This window comes from Miniopterus natalensis, chromosome 8 (assembly GCF_054644295.1).
Source record: "Miniopterus natalensis isolate mMinNat1 chromosome 8, mMinNat1.hap1, whole genome shotgun sequence".
Classification (NCBI taxonomy): domain Eukaryota; kingdom Metazoa; phylum Chordata; class Mammalia; order Chiroptera; family Miniopteridae; genus Miniopterus; species Miniopterus natalensis.
In genome coordinates, this window is record NC_142088.1 from 82,539,434 (window position 1) to 82,555,989 (window position 16,556).

Sequence of the window (16,556 nt, forward strand, 5' to 3'; positions counted from 1 at the left end):
TATTAAAAACATTAATTTTCTCTGTTTGTTTGTTACCATTGCAAAATTAGCTATTCCTTTTAAATGGTATCCTATCAGGTGTTTTCTGATTCTTTTTTTCACGTTACTCAGACTTAACGGGGTTAACAGTGTTTTTATTCCAGTCTGAGCGATTAGACATGTATTTGCCGTGCTTTTATAGGAACTGAAGTAAACACCACAGTGATCGGTGATAATGATCCTATTGATGAAGTTCAAGGATTTCTCTTTGGAAAATTAAGGTGTGTATATTCTTTCGGGAAGTGGTCTTACTCTATGTAAACCTCCAGACTTCCTCACACTGAACATCATCTTCCTTGCTGCTGTCAGTTACAGATCTCCCAGGAGTGTTTTGTATGTGTCGTCTGATAGGAAGAGATGACTGCTTGATTATAGCACAGTTGATGATCTCCAGTTGTTCTGAGCACATACATTTATTTATTTATTTATTTATTTATTTAATTTTTTTCAATCCTCACCCCAAGGAGCGAAGATGTTTTTCCACTGAGTTTTAGAGAGAATGGAAGGGAGCGGAAAGAGGGAAAGAGAGGTGAGAGAGAGACAGATTGATTGGTTTCCTCCTGAGTGCACCCTGACTAGAGATGGGTTTTGAACCTGCAACCCAGGTATGTGCCCTTGACTGGGAATAGAACCTGTGACCATCCCCTGTGCAGGCTGTAGCTCTAACCACTGAGCAACGCCTGCTAGGGCTATTTATTTTTTTAAATTGTTGAGAGTATTATAGATGTCCCGCCTTTTCTCTCTCTCCCTTTTACCCCTCACCACCCAGTTCCTGCCCCACCTCAGGCCTTCACCACCCTGTTGTCTGTGTTCATGGGCTATGCATATGTGCATATGAGTTCTTTTGTTAATCTCTTCATGCCCCTGTCCCCCTTCCCTCTGAGATTCATCAGAAGCAAGTTTTCATGCTTGTGGTTCTAGTTCATTCATCAGTTTATTGTTGTTCATTACAGTTCACATATAAGTGAGATCATATAATACTTATTTTTCTCTGGCTGGTTTATTTCACTCAGCATAATCATCTCCAGGTCCCTCCATGCTGTTTCAAAGTGTAATGGATCCTTCTTCTTTACAGCCGCATAGTATTCCATGGTGTAAATGTCCCACAGCTTTTTTATCCACTCATCTACTGATGGGCACTTGGGCTGTTTCCAGATCTTAGCTATTGTAAATTGTGCTGCTATGAACATAGGGGTGCATAGATTCTTCCTGTTTCAGGACTCTTAGGATATATTTCTAGAAGTGGGATCACTGGGTCAAAAGGCAGCTCCATTTTTAATTTTTTGAGGAACCTCCACACTGTTTTCCATAGTGGCTGCACCAGTCTGCATTCCCAGCAGCAGTGTACCGGGTTCCCCTTTCCTCACACCCTCGCCAGCAGGAGTAGTTTGTTGATTTGTTGATGGAGCCATTCTGACAGGTGTGAAGTGATACCTCATTGTGGTTTTAATTTGCATCTCTGATGATTAGTGACTTTGAGCATTTTCTCTTATGTCTCTTGGCCATTTGTGTGTCTTCTTTGGAGAAGTGTCTATTCAGGTCCTCTGCCCATTTTCTAATTGGATTGTCTGTCTTCCTTTTGTTGAGTTGCATGAGTACTTTATATATTTTGGAAATTAACCCCTTATCAGATATATCATTGGCAAATATGTTCTCCCATACAGTGGATTCCCTTTTGATTTTGATACTGTTTTCTTTTGCTGTGCAGGAGCTTTTCAGTTTGATGCAGTCCCATTTATTTTTTTCTGTTTTTCTGGTCCTAGAAGATGTATGGGTGAAAATTCTGCTAAGTTTTCTTCTATCATGTTGATGGTTTCATGACTTACAATTAAGTCTTTTATCCATTTAGAGTTTATTCTTGTGTATGGTGTAAGTTGGTGGTCTAGTGTCATTTTTTTTTTTTTTTTGTATGTACCTGATCAATTTTGCCAGCACCATTTATTAAGAGACTGCCTTTACTCTGTTGGAGCATCCTCCTCTGAGCTGTTCTCCCTACCCCCACCAAACTGCATCCAGCCAGAGTATCTGGGGCTTCAGAGAGCTGATCCAAGCCCTTTCCTATGGGGGGAGGTGTTCCCTGCCTAACAGAGAGGTAGACGTGTTCCACCCCTCCTTTCCCAGTACTGGCTGGCTGAACTCACAGGGCATTTGTGTCAGCCTCCCCACAATACAGTCACAAAGCCCAGCTGTTTCTCATCTGCCTCCCCAATGTAAGCCTTCCCCCAGGTTGATGCTGTTCAAAAATAAAAACAAACACAAAACCTGCTTTGCGTGGACCCAGTGCCCTTGCACCTGAGGTCCAAGCAGAAGGGGTTACAAAGTCAGCCCTGCACAAGACTCTGATCTCTCCACACAGCTGATCTCAGTACAGCTGGGCCAAGAATCTCAGCTCCGTCTGTGCTCCCAGCTCTCCTTAGTTGCAGATCAAAAATCCCCCATCTGCCCTGCAACCAGCTCCAATCTTCTATTGCAGTGGGAGAGTCCTCTTCCCCTTCCCCACGTTACACAGTTTAGATGCTTTCTGGGGCTGTGTACAGTGCCTTTCAGGAAAGCAGAGGGTCCCTTTAAATTACTGCTGGGTGCAACCCAAGGCTCCTTTCTGTTCTGGAGCCACACACCGGGGCACAGCCTTTCCAGCAGTCAGAGCTCCGGGTGAACATCTCCTGCTGGAGCTGCCAGCAGTAGGCGCACTCTTTCACTGGGAAAGTACGGACCCAGCCTCCAGCAGACAGTTCCCTTGGATCCCTCTGCCCGGTGCTGCACTACTCTCCTTCCAGTCTCTGCTTCCAGTCTCTGCCATTCAAGGTTTGGGATCCTTGTGTATGGGTGCCAGGCCACACTCCCAAGGGGGAGGGAGCTTTGCAGCCACTGTCACTCGGGCCTCTCAGCCCAGCACCAGCTCTGGCGGGGGCGGGGGAGGGCTCCCCCTTTCCGAGACTCCCCCTCTTACCAGTCTCTTTGTTATTTCTTCAGTGTTCCTTAGACAAAATATGTCCAATCAGTTACACTTCTCTTGTTTTTTCAGTGTGACCGCACACTATTTTAGCTGTAAATCCATTCGGTGCCTGGGAGCAAGGGCACTCCCAGCCTCTTGTTAGAGTGTAGCCATCTTAACTCTCCCCCGAACACATATTTTTAAATGATACTATGGCTACCTGCCTATGGCTTACACTGATTTCCTTTTCTGGGCTTTGCAATTGATGGCATAAAATAACATGCCATTTTTTTGATTCACATAATAGGAGAAATATAGCTGTTTTTGTCAATATTTTCCCAAGGAATTCAAGTGTATTTTAAGTTAGAGAGGTCGTAGCTATTTACTCATGCTAAACATAGTCTGACAAAAGTGCGAAAGAGGTGTAGTAGGATGTGTATTAGATTCTACACATGTTCAAGTAAAGTGCATTTCATTAGTATTTGCTCTGTATGGAAGAAGATAGAAAATGGTTTTGTTTTGAAGAAAATTTCATAGCCATTTTATGAAGTATCATAGGATTTTACAGCTGAAAAATCTTCTTAGCTCTTCTTTTAAATGTTGCAGTTATTTCAGATATGACTTAGTAGTTGTTCAGACCCCTGAGTTCTGCTTTATCTGAAAATCTGAATTAAGCCGTCTGTAGTGTACCTTGTTTTTATTTTTAAAGAAAGGGATCATATAGGAATGATACATGTAGGCTTGGTTTCTTATACTTGCTTTAACATTTGGCTGAGTGAAATGCCTTAACCAGGCTAACAGTTTAGCAGAGATGGCTTAGTTCATGTTAAATTACAGTGGACATGTTATGTTCGTTGTTTGCATATGCACATTTCTCTGTGCTTAACATCAATCAGTTTTGGTCTCAGTATGCAGTCAGGTTCCATTTTTTATTGGCTCCAGGTTTCCAGAATTTCTTTAAATATTCATGTTTTTTGGATAGCATTATGATTTCATCTATTTACAGTACAACATAGTATGTAGAATATTAAAGTCATTTTTAAATTTTGGGCATTCAGAATAGTTATTTAGCTATCTAAAGTAATTAGACCATTTTTTGATATTTTTATCATGAAGAAGAGTTTGTAGTGACCGATGGGAAGTGGATTTGTTGGAAGGTGAAGGGTCTGAGTAAATATTTAATTTTCTGCATGTTGTATTTAAGAAATTTTGATGCCATACAACTGAAACAGGTGTGAAATGGTATTGAATGACAAACTTTGAGTTTCTAGCATTTAAAAGAACAAGATGACTCTATCAGCCATCTGCCTGTCTAAATGATACGTCTTTGCTTTTGATATCTTCTGTTTTACTAGCTTTAAAAATAATGTACTATATTTCAAGATAAAACTAAACAAAACCCAGTAATCTTAGTTAACTCAAATTTTATTCTTGTGGGGATCAGCAGCAATATAGATTCAGCTTTATCCTGAGAAATTATAAAGATTCAGAAAAGTATGGAAAATAATATAACATACCCATGCATTGTACTTACCATCCAGAACTGATAGTTCTTTGGTACAGAAAAGTATGATAGCAACAATTTATTAAGTTTTCCCCCCTAATATATGTGTGTTTTTACTTAAAAAAGAAAGAAACAAGGTGAGTCAAACACTATAGTTGGAATTGAGGTCCCTTTGTTCCCTACCCCCAGCTCCAGTTGTCTCCCTCCCTGAATTTAGAGAATGACTATTGGTTTTAAAATTAACTTACACTTTTATATATTACCCTAGTTTTTAAGAAAAATAATTATACTTTAATTTTTTTCTCCTATACTGCAGGAATTTTCCTAATGCAAGTGGGGAAAATCATGAAGATAAAATTGGAGCCAACTTCTGAGTGTGCTTTGAGAAAGAAAAGACACGTGAAAAGGACTGATTTTATGTTTCTTTCAGAGACCTACACCCTGACCTGAAGGGACAGTTGAAAGAACTTAGAAAGCATCTTGTGGAGAGCACCAATGAAATGGCACCTTTAAAAGTTTGGCAATTGCAAGGTAATAAAAATAAAAACATAGAGGAGTCACTGGCCTACTTTTTGACTATATTTTGTGGTACAAACAAAAGGTAGAATTTGAATGTAGTTTTATTGATTCACATGATTCCAAGGGTACCACAGGTTTTAAAGATAGTGATTATGATTAATCAGAAAAGAAAGGGAAGTCCTTTTGTAGACAGATAATACTATTCAGAAGTAATATATGTAAATGAGTGCCAGATCTTTCTTTGACCAGGTGCATAAGCTTGTAGTATAGAAACATATTTGTCTTGGTTTTTACGTGTCTCTGTGTATACATTTACTAAACACTGTATCTGTTGAATGCCAGAGGCATGTCAGCATGGGAGAATGTATGTGTGCTTTTCTGGTCCAAAAAAGTATTCATCAAGTTTCCCCCCCCACAACATAATTTAATAAAGTCTTTTGTTATAATTTGAGATTTGTAAATTCAGAAGAAGAAAAAGTATTTGGGATGTATTTATCCTTTGCTTAAATATGTTAGTGTATGCCCTGTTATTTTATGGAGGTAGATCAAGAACCAGTTATAATCAACACCATAGGGACCTACAAAGTCAGTAGGACCTGAAATTAAACTGGGTACTCACCAAGAAATTAGTGGGAAATAAATGTTTTTTTCCTATTTTTTGTTGCATTAGATTAACGTACTTTATATTATATTTGACATTGTTGCAGATCTAAGTTTCCAGACTGCTGCCCGAATCTTGGCTGCTCCTATTGAATTGGCTTTGGTGGTGATGAAGGATCTTAGTCAAAATTTTCCTACCAAAGCCAGGTAATATTGGGGATTAGGGTTTTGAGGCATCAGCTCCTGAGCATATACCTAATCATCTTCATGTTTATACGCAAGACAGAGCAATTAAAATACATAAATGCTTAGAAAATGAAAGCTCTCTTACTCCTGACACCATACTGCCAATGTACTCTTTCTGAAAAGCTGGCAAGACTCTGCGTTGCGTGGTTGGAGAGACCCATCTTGGTTCTGTTCCTGACACTGCACTTCCGAGTTGTATGAACTTTGTAAATAAGCACTCCTCCTCAGCAGTGAGATAGTTGCCTTTCAGGATTGGATGAATTAACAGCCTAACCTATGCAGACGTAACCAGTCTAGGGTCTCCTTGGATGACAGTGTTTTCTTCCTGAAGAGTTTCACATATATCATTTAATCTTGATGAAGAAAATGAGTTATAGGGGCTGACACGTTCATAGTGACAGGGTAAGAATTTGAATGCAGCTTTCCTGGTGTTGCTTTCAATTGTATAATGGTCCTCTACATTTCATAAATGCAAGGCAAAATTGTTTTAAAAGCCAATCTTTTAGAAACTAATGACTTATAAATGAGTGTCAGGTTTTCTTGATCACTGAATGAGGTGTTTTGAATTCTGATGTGAAATGTTTTGTAAATAAATTTGTTTGATTAGTCTTGAAAAGTCTTCATAGATGGGACTTACAAATCTTACAGCATATTCTTTGGTCCAGCGTGCTATTGAAGATAAACGTGTAGGATCCCCCTTTACCACAGTGCGTATGTAGGGTGGAGAGTCTGTTGCCTTAACTCATGTATCATTATCCTTTAGCCTGCAAGCTAAGAGATCATACATAGGAATAGAGTTACATATAGTTAACTGAGATCTTGGAGGTAACTGCACTTGCGTCAAGATGCTGCCATTACTGCTACTTTTCCTTGGTATAGTATCTTACAATAATGAAAAAAATGTGCACACCTGAGAGGAGAAATATGTTTATCAGTTGTAAAGGTTTAAGGCTTTTTCCATTAGGTTTTTCATATTTAAATATAGGGAAATTGAAGACATTTATTTAAAATATCAAACCAAGCACTGATAATGTTTTTATTTCCTTAGGGCAATAACAAAAACAGCTGTGAGTTCAGAGCTTAGATCTGAAGTGGAAGAGAATCAGAAGGTAATAACCAATGGAAAATAGTGGCCTTTCTGTTTGTTGTGATATCTTTAAAGATGAGGAACTCTGAGTTAAATCAGTGACATTAATAGTTTTAGCCTCATTTTAGCAAAGATTCATTTCTGTAATCTTTTTCATATTTTTAGTTTTTAATCAAAGTAGAATATGAATATAATTTAAAGCACCAGCTGGTACCACCTGTTTATTAACAAAAATAGCACCCCTCAACATGTCTCACTCCCTGTGTGTCCCTTTTTCCAGAAACATCTGCTTCTAACTCTTAGCTGATTCTTTTGATATCTATCTCTAGACTTGTAACAAGCTTAAATTGGTACTTTATGTTTAAGTTTCAGACCCTATTTGTTGGCCTCCTATTACAAGGATGAGGTTTAACTTCCTTTCACTGCCTTCTCCCACCCAGGTTTACCATGACTCTGTATTGGCCCTTTCCCCATCTCTTCACTTTCTCTGTATTTTTATGTCATGATTTTATCCATTTTTGATCTGCTCCAGTATGGACAGGTTGTTTTTCATTTCTAGTGCATAGCAGTTTTCCTGGGGACCTTTCTTAAACCTCTTTTGTTGGATCTCCTGTTCCTTGGATTCCAGGTCTTCTTTGTTTTTGGTTTGTACCCTTATTTGGGTGCAGCAAATCATTCTTCATGAGAAAAATTGCATGCAAGGTAAATTTCAGACTCTGAGAAATCAATATTCAATTTCTGTTTTTATTGATAGTTTGGCTGGGTATAGAATTTTAGATTGGAAGTCATTTAAAAGTTTGAAGGCATACTTGTAATTTTGATTTCCATTGTGGCTATTGAGAAGTCTGAAGCCTTTGTATGAGATCTGGCTTTTCTTTTTAGAATCATCTAGGATCTTTTCTTTGACCCTAGTAATCTGAAATTTCACAATGAAATGTCATTTTAAAAAGTCTCCATACTATTGGGTGGTTGATAGGCCCTTTAAATCTAGAAAATCATTTTTTTTTAGTTTGGGGAAATTTTTAAATTATTTATTTGCATTTCTTCTATTGGGTTTCTCTTTTCTGTTTTCCTAGAACTCTATCTTTAAGATTTTGCACCTCCTTGACTAGCTTGGCCTAATTTAAAAAATAATCACAAAAACATCTTTTCTATTTTTTAATCCTTTTGTCTTTTACTTTTAAACTTTCTGGGAAGGATTTTCAACTCCTTGGTTGAGGTTTTTCCTGTCATAGTCACATTTTTAATTTCTAGGTGTTATATTTGGATTCTTCTTTTTATGGTGTTCTTGTATCCTTCTGAAGATAGCAGTGGTGCATGTGTATATTTTCTTTTCTTTGCATAGTCTACTTCCTCTTAAGTATCCTTTCTTTTTGTCTTGGTCTCTTGTCTTTGTTAGAAGCTCTCCAGAATGTTTGGTGATCTGTGGCTAGCTGCTGATGCTGAAGAATGGGGCCATTAGGAGCTGATTGTTAGGCCTAACGATGAGGCTCTTTGAATGTAGGCTACCCTGGAATGGCCACTTCCTAGGGAACCCCAGTGACAGTATCTTTAAGTTTTTCTCCTGAGCTGTTTAGTCTCCAGAAAGGATCTTCTAGTCTTCTGCCTGGAGGGTGAAGTTTGACTGGCAGAGTGGTAGAGGCCCAGGAGGGAAGAGCACTCAGTAACTTCCACTCAGTACTCTGTTTTTGATATTTGACTCTTTCTAGGGATTAGTCTCCATTTTTTTGGAGTGAGAGAGTTTTGATAGCACTCACCTGCTATGTGAAACCAGGAGAGTCCATTATTTTAAACAGGCTTTCTGTCGGAACTCATTTTTTAGTCTAATAATTGTCCCTCATACATGTGTTGTTTGTGATCTCACTTCCTGGTGTTCCCATTGGCTTTTCCACTGTCACCCTGGCACTCCGCTTTCTCAGGAGCACTGCATACGTCTCCTTCCCAGCTTCCAAAATTAGTTGCCCTTTTTCTTTTGTGTTCTCTTTGTTGTCATGGTTTTATAACTGTAAGAGTCCCATTTTTAAAAACTGACATTTCAAAAGGGAGGAAAAAGTGCTTGTGTTCAACGACTATCTCTACCCCAGATTTTCTTAATCTTAACTCATATTAGTTACTTAAATAGACCTGAGGGATAAGTAAACCAAATATAAAATGTCATGTTTCTTCAATGTAGCAAACATTTTTTATTTACTCAATTTTTAATTCCCAGGGTAATAATATCAAATATTACCTTAGTTTTAGGTCCCTCCCAGGAAGATAAAACATTAAATTATACAGGCTATATATTGGTACATCCTGAATTTTTCATTTTTTCAAGTAAAATATTTTATTAAAGTATAAAACAAAAAGTATAAACACATACAAAAACGTGCACAAAATTTTAGTGTGATGAATTTTCAGTAAGTGAAGCCACCTATGTTACCAACATCCAGATCTACAAATAGATATGAACTGTGTCTTTCTTATAGTGAAAGCGTGCTGTACTTGCTGCCTGGGAGGGAGTGTAAGATGCTAATTCTCATTGATACAAATCTTCATTATCCCCTTAGTCTTACTTGCTGTTTAGTCCTGGCCGAGCAAAGAAGCAAAGCCATGGCTTCCTTGTTGTTTTGTCTGTGTTTCCCCTGCAATACTAGATCTTAAAGTTTATTTCTCTTAGTCCACTGACTACTGGGAAAAAGGAGCTGAGCAGTCCCTTTCCTTCCTCTCTCAGCACTGGGAGAACCAGGCTGGCCCCTGTCTCAGGGAGCAGCAGTTGAAGGCACCCTCTTTCCCCAGTGGAGGCCAGGTCTTGGAGAGCTAGGTTGCATGTAGGTGCTATCCTGAGCACAGCAATTCTGAATTTCTTGGTGTGCCTTAGTTTGAAAGTTGAAGGGAGGTGTGGGATTTTGAAACGCTTTTAGATTAGTTCCCTGGACTTTATCAAGAAGACACAACTGTTACTGACTCTTGTCACTGCCTTGGCTGGCATCACAAACAGGGAAAAGTAACAGAAGTCCTCTTTTATGAAAAGTGATGCTCAGCACTTGGCCAGTTTGACACCCTCCCCCCATTATAGGAAACAGTTGTGTTAGTTAATGTTGGAAGCAGGGAGGAGGAGGGAGAAGAAGTGTATGCCACATAAACCAGTAGTTTCACTAGATAGTGTAGTAAATGCCGAGTGGGAGTTCATAAAAGGAGATCTTCACCCAGCTGTGGGGTTGCCCATGGTGCTTAGAGGATGTCAACATTTGTACACATAATAAAGCCAGAAACATGGAAATTTCTGTTAAACATTCTCTTCCTGCTCCTTAATAAATTTTCTAATATTTCAGTATTTCAAGGGGACTTTAGGATTACAGCCTGGAGACTCAGCACTGTTCATCAATGGACTTCATATTGACTTAGATACGCAGGATATATTCAGGTATGGATACTATTTCCCATGCTCCGAGAGTTTTTATAACGTGTAGTTTCTGTGCCGCCTTCAAATTGTTCTCCTTGATGGTGGCATGTTGCCACGCCTGATGGCTTCCCAGGCCCGGGGAGTGCATTTAAGCCAGGTCTGTGTTCTGACTGGGATGGGTAGGGTGACACTTTGCCATTTTTTATCATAATGTCTATTTAAGACCTTGGACAGTTAAGCCCAAGTGTCTTTTGGGAATGCCGTTTTCGAAGCTGTAGTTCTTCTGTCAGCCAGAAAAACTGAAAAGAGCAGCTTCTTTTGCTCTGGGAATAGTGTGATGGAGGGTTATTCAAAATGCTGCCTCTGGTGTGTCAGAAGGTGTTCTGTCTTACAGATATTCTTTGAATACCTACCCTTTTGTTTTGTTAACATGTGATTTAGGACTAAATTGCTCTAAATTGTCCTGATGAATTTTTTGAGGGGGTGGTGGACAGTCAGGTGGAATTCATATTTTATCCTTGCTATTAAAATTGATACGATTGACACTATGGCTTCATAGTAGTAAAAACAAAAGCTATTGCTAATACTTCAGAAGAAGCAGTTTCCCCAGTGTGATATTTTCACATTAATTATTTTAATTGAGCTTTATGTTCACATACTACTTTACAGAGCTAGTGAAAAAGTAGTAAAGGACACTTTAAAAGATTGCCCATATTTGTTTTTATTTTTAATTAAAAAAATCTCTTTAATTTTTCAGAGTATTACAAACTGAGTACTTGCTCATTGTAAACAGTTTTGTGGAGTTTTTTTATATCTTTTATTGATTTCAGAGAGAGGAAAGGAGAGGGAGAGAGAGAGAGAGAGAGAGAGAGAAACATCAATGGTGAGAGAGTCATTGATCGGCTGCCTCCTGCACACCCCTGACTGGGGATCAAGCCCACAACCCAAGCATGTGCCCTGACTGGGAATCGAACCCTGATCGCCTGGATCCTAGGTCGATGCTCAACCGCTGAGCCATGCCCGGCTGGGCAACAGTTTTAAATAATACAGAGATATCATGGAACTAAAAAGTAAAGTCTATTTATACTGTCTTCTTAGTTCGTTCTTCTCTCCCAGCAGACCTCTGTTGGGTGGGTCTTCCTCCAGCTTTGGTCATATATGTGTGTGCCTGTATAAATGGATACTGATATTGAAGCATATGTTCAATCTATGTAATCTAATATTTCTTTTTAGCGTTTTTTCCATAAACTGTTTGTTTTGAGGTAATTATAGATTCATGTATAGTTATAAGAAATAACACAGATTACTATAGTGTTCATAAAAACGTGCGTTGTAAAATCCAGATTTAGGATTATTTCACCCTGAAGTTGTATGCTTATATTAGAGTTAATTTCTATACCCAATGTATATGTTGATAAGTACAAATAAACATGAATGAACTAAGAAGTAAGTCCTGCTTGCTTTTTTCTATATACTTTGACAAGATGAAGCAAAGGGAAGATCTCCCTTGTTTGATTTCTCAAGTAGTTTGATAGGGAATTGAGTTTGAACTGATAGATTGTTTTTCGTGGCAAGGATGTTTTTTAAAGCTTTTCTTCTAAATACCTATTTTTTTCAGTCTCTTTGATGTATTGAGGAATGAAGCCCGGGTCATGGAGGGTCTACATAGACTGGGAATAGAAGGTCTTTCTCTGCATAATGTTTTGAAACTGAACATCCAGCCCTCTGAGGCCGACTATGCTGTAGACATCAGGAGTCCTGCTATTTCGGTAGGTATTCTCTTTGAGTGTCCAGGGGGCGTCTGACCAGGTATTTTGTTATGGTTTTCTCACTTGTCTTTTAGGAGACATAAGTTACTACTGCCAGATCTTTTGTTGGCATCAAACAAAGATTTACCACAACTGCTTATATGGGGCTAAGTGCATGTAATGTAGGCTCTCAAATGCTCCAAAAAGTTGAGTTATGTTTAATATGGTTGAGACAGTGATTTTTCCACTTTTGTATCTACCTGTGATTCTGCGGAACATGTCTTAGAAAAAAGTGTTTAGTTTGTATTTGCTCAGTTGCATATTTGATATTTTATATGTGAAGGATTTATGTAGATTAATATCTAGCTATATGATGTCTCTGGGCCTTTGTTTTCACATCTGTGAAAGAGAGTGGAGGGAGTCGAGCTGTCTTGGGTGGTCATGGTGAAGGTGAGAGCAGTGTTGGAGATAGGCCTAGCACATCCTTGGTACTCCGGTGCTTTTTTTCTTGTTTTCGTGCTGCATTTATTTTAGAGAAATTTGCTTTTAATCCTCACCTGAGGATATGTTTTCATTGACTTTTGGAGAAAGGGGGAGGGAGGAATGGAGAGAGAAAGAGAAAGAAATACTGATCCATTGCTTCCCATGTGCTCCCTGACCTGGGATCAAACTCACAACCTAGGTATGTGTCCTGACCAGGAATTGAATCTGTAACCTTTTGGAGTACGGAACTGGACAATGCTACAGCCAACTGAGCCACCCCACCTGGCCAGGGCGTTAGGGAAATTTTTAAAAATTTATTTATTTATTTAATTTTTAAAAAATATATCTTTATTGATTTCAGAGGGAGGAAAGAAGAGGGAGAGAGATAGAAACATCAATGATGAGAGAGTCATTGATCGAGCCTGCAACCCGGGCATGTGCCCTGACCCACAATCAAACCCTGATTGCTTGGATCTTAGGTCAACGCTCAACCGCTGAGCCACACCCGGCTGGCCAGGGAAGTTTTTTTTAAAGGAGAAAGAATATAGAACCTAGGTGGTCATTATTTGAGTTGTCACTTGGTGACATAACTGCTCCTTTGGTGAATACCATTGTGTTATTTACTTTTCTGTTAAAAATGTTTTTAATTACAAAGAGTAAAGAGATTACCATAATTAACAACCATGTGACCCATCACCGTACTTGCTAAATGTTAACATTTATTTTATGTCAGATCTATTATTTACTTGGAAAAAAAATGTTTTAGTCAAAGCCCTCTTTGTATCTCTCCCACTTCCACCCCCTCCTCCCTGCAGGTAGGTCCTCTTCTGAGGTTGGTATGCATTCCTTCTGTCTCTTATTTGATCATTTTATTCCCTGCTGTATGTTTTAAAATTTTGAAGAATGCCACATCAGTATCCTTCATCAGTTTCCTTCATTGTTCAACAATTTTTTCAAGACAACACAGGTTGATACATATAGATTAGTTTTATCATATGTGGTTTTATATTTTACTGATTTAAAAAAAACTTTTATACATTCAAAGTTTAAAATTTAAGACATACGAAAGATTATATTGAAGTCTCATCACCCAGCTGTTCAGTTTTTCTCACCCAAAGCAACATGTATTGTCAATTATTTGTGTATCCTTCCAGAAATACTCTGTTTACACGAGCAAGATATTATAGCTTCCCACCCTGCCTCTTTTGTATGAATGGTACATACCGTTTATTTATCCACTGCTCTCTTTATGGGCATTAAGTTGTCTCTAGTTTTTTGCTGTTACAAGCAGTACTGTGTAGCTCTTCTTGTACCTCTCTCTTTGCACATGCATGTAGAATTTATTTGGGGTACTTAGAACTGGAGTACTTAGGAGTAGGATAGCAATATTTCAATACTGTCAGGTCTTCTCTAAAGTGACTGTTCAGGACACTGACATTGCATGAGAATTCCCAGTGCTCTGTATCCTTGCCTGCTCTTGGATCTTGACAAACTTTTACAGTGTGGTCTTTTTTTTTTTTTTTTTAAATATATCTTTATTGATTTCAGAGAGAGGAAAGGAGACGGAGAGAGACAGACAGAAACATCAATGATGAGAGAGTCATTGATCGAGCCCACAACCGGGCATGTGCCCTGACCGGGAATCAAACCCTGATCACCTGGATCTCAGGTCGACGCTCAACTGCTGAGCCACACCCTGCCAGGCGACAAACTTTTAAATTTTTTCAATTTAATGAGTGTGAAATTTTATTGTGCTTTCAGTTTATATTTCTCAGATGACTAGGGCCGATACACATCTTTCCTTGTGTTAATTGCCCATTTGAATTTTTTCTGTAAATTTCTTATTCATATTCTTTACTAATTTCCATTTCTCATTCGTTGCTTTTTTATTGATATGTTAGATTTCTATACATATTCTTTTTTAAATTGAATTTATTGGGGTGACATTGGGCTCGATCAATGACTCTCTCATCATTGATGTTTCTGTCTGTCTCTCTCCGTCTCCTTTCCTCTCTCTGAAATCAATAAAGATACATTTAAAAAAAAAAAAAAGACCACACTGTAAAAGTTTGTCAAGATCCAAGAGCAGGCAAGGATACAGAGCACTGGGAATTCTAATGCAATGCCAGTGTCCTGAACAGTCACTTTAGAGAGGACCTGACAGTATTGAAATATTGCTATCCTACTCCTAAGTACTCCAGTTCTAAGTACCCCAAATAAAATCACACAATTTTCAGGTATACAACTCTGCAACACATCATCTGTATTGCGTGCCACCACCCCAGCTTGGGTCTCCTCCTGTCGCTGTTTACCCCCCTTTACTCCTATACGTATTCTTGACACTAGTCCTTTATTGCTGTTGTAGGTTGCAATTCTCTTTTAGTTTTGGCTTATGTTTTTGTCACTCATTTTTCTACTTGATGTTTATATTTTTGAAAATGGTGTTTTCGTGTGTAATTCTTCTTGAAATAATTTAAAGTCATTATTTTTCCTGCAAATTTCACTAATGGTGACTAAAATGTATGCACCTGTTGTGTGTTTTTTTCTAGTGGATCAACAACCTGGAGGTTGATGCCAGATATAATTCATGGCCTTCTAGTCTACAGGAGTTGCTTCGGCCCACTTTTCCTGGTGTTATCCGGCAGATCCGGAAAAATTTGCATAACATGGTAAATAAAACTCCTTATCTGGCTGTGAATTCTATTTCTGCCTTGCCTACTAGTCTCCTATTTTCTTGTCAGATCTAGAGTGTTTACTTCTCTCCTTTTCTAGCTGCTGCCACTACCAGTACCAGATACTCTCTTTTTCTAGCTCCAAATTCAGACTGAAGGGTTTTGAAATGTATTGATCATTTGTAGGGCTGTGAGATGTCAGTATATTAGGAAATGCTTGTCATCCATAACCTGAAGACTTAGACTGTGTTATTTTAAAGATAGTACTTTTATACTAAGAAGATGACTATGTTGCTGCTGGTTTTCTTAAATATCTTAATCTCTAAAATTTAATAGTTCAATTTATTTCCTTAAGCCTTTCTGTCAGCTTCTACTTGTTACTCCTTATTTCAGTGCTTTAGATAGATAGTGGAAGAGGGTTTTTAGTTGGCCCTCTTTTCTCCTCCCATTACTTTCACTTCCCTTATTAGCTTCTAAAGAGGTAAGGGGCAGGTTAGTGCCAAGGTTGGCATCCTCAGAACTTCAAGGGACACTGTTCTCTGTACTTTCCTTACTTTTGAAACTGCTTTTTTCCTTCCCAGTCAAAATTTCAATGTTTCTCCTTAACTATATGTCTGAACTTTATTAAATGAGATAATATTTTATTGAAGCACTTGAGAACTTAATGATAGCTAGCTAGTATTGTCTAAAAATTGAATTCCAAATGAATTCTGAATTCAGAGATCCTTAGAAATCTAATCTGAATTTTCTAAGGTGGGAGAGTTAATAAAACTTGAGTTTTTTAAAGTGTAGTAAAAGAGCAGATGTTAGCAATCTGGACTGTAACTCCCATGCCACTAGCACAGACCATGAGAAAATCCCATATCCTTTCAGTGCCATGTCTTTGAACATAAAGGGAAGGTAGCTGCCATTTGTGTGACTCCTGTCTTAATGGTTCAAGAGTAGCTGGAAAAAGATGGCCTTCAAGTGTAAAGACTAAGGACATTTTTATTGGCCTGGTGACATTTTAATAAATGTCATTTCATGTGCTCCTTTCCCTCTCGTCCTACAGGTTTTCATAGTTGATCCTGCTCATGAGACCACAGCAGAGTTGATTAACACAGCTGAAATGTTCCTCAGTAATCATATACCACTAAGGTAACACTGGTGTTGGTTTGATGACATATCTAATTAAACTCAGGTTTTGTTTGTCATTCTGTTGTTGTTTTTTTAAATTATTTTTTATTGATTTCAGAGAGATGAAGGGAGAGGGGGAGAGAGATAGAAACATCAATGATGAGAGAGAGTCCTTGATCAGCTGCATCATGCATGGCCCCTGCTAGGGATCAAGCCCACAAC

At 38.4% G+C, this 16,556-nt stretch overlaps 1 protein-coding gene across 2 annotated transcripts in view; it reads left to right on the top strand.

Annotated features, from left to right (window-relative positions):
• The window catches only part of UGGT1 (UDP-glucose glycoprotein glucosyltransferase 1), a 143,153-nt gene that overhangs the window by 36,010 nt on the left and 90,587 nt on the right, over positions 1-16,556 (top strand). For both annotated transcript variants that reach the window (XM_087819948.1, XM_087819947.1), the window contains exons 8-15: positions 182-260; positions 4,909-5,009; positions 5,705-5,804; positions 6,892-6,952; positions 10,245-10,336; positions 11,934-12,084; positions 15,096-15,215; positions 16,270-16,355. In XM_087819948.1, the coding sequence (XP_087676074.1) occupies positions 182-260; positions 4,909-5,009; positions 5,705-5,804; positions 6,892-6,952; positions 10,245-10,336; positions 11,934-12,084; positions 15,096-15,215; positions 16,270-16,355 (790 nt within the window). The remainder of the gene's footprint in view (positions 1-181; positions 261-4,908; positions 5,010-5,704; positions 5,805-6,891; positions 6,953-10,244; positions 10,337-11,933; positions 12,085-15,095; positions 15,216-16,269; positions 16,356-16,556) is intronic.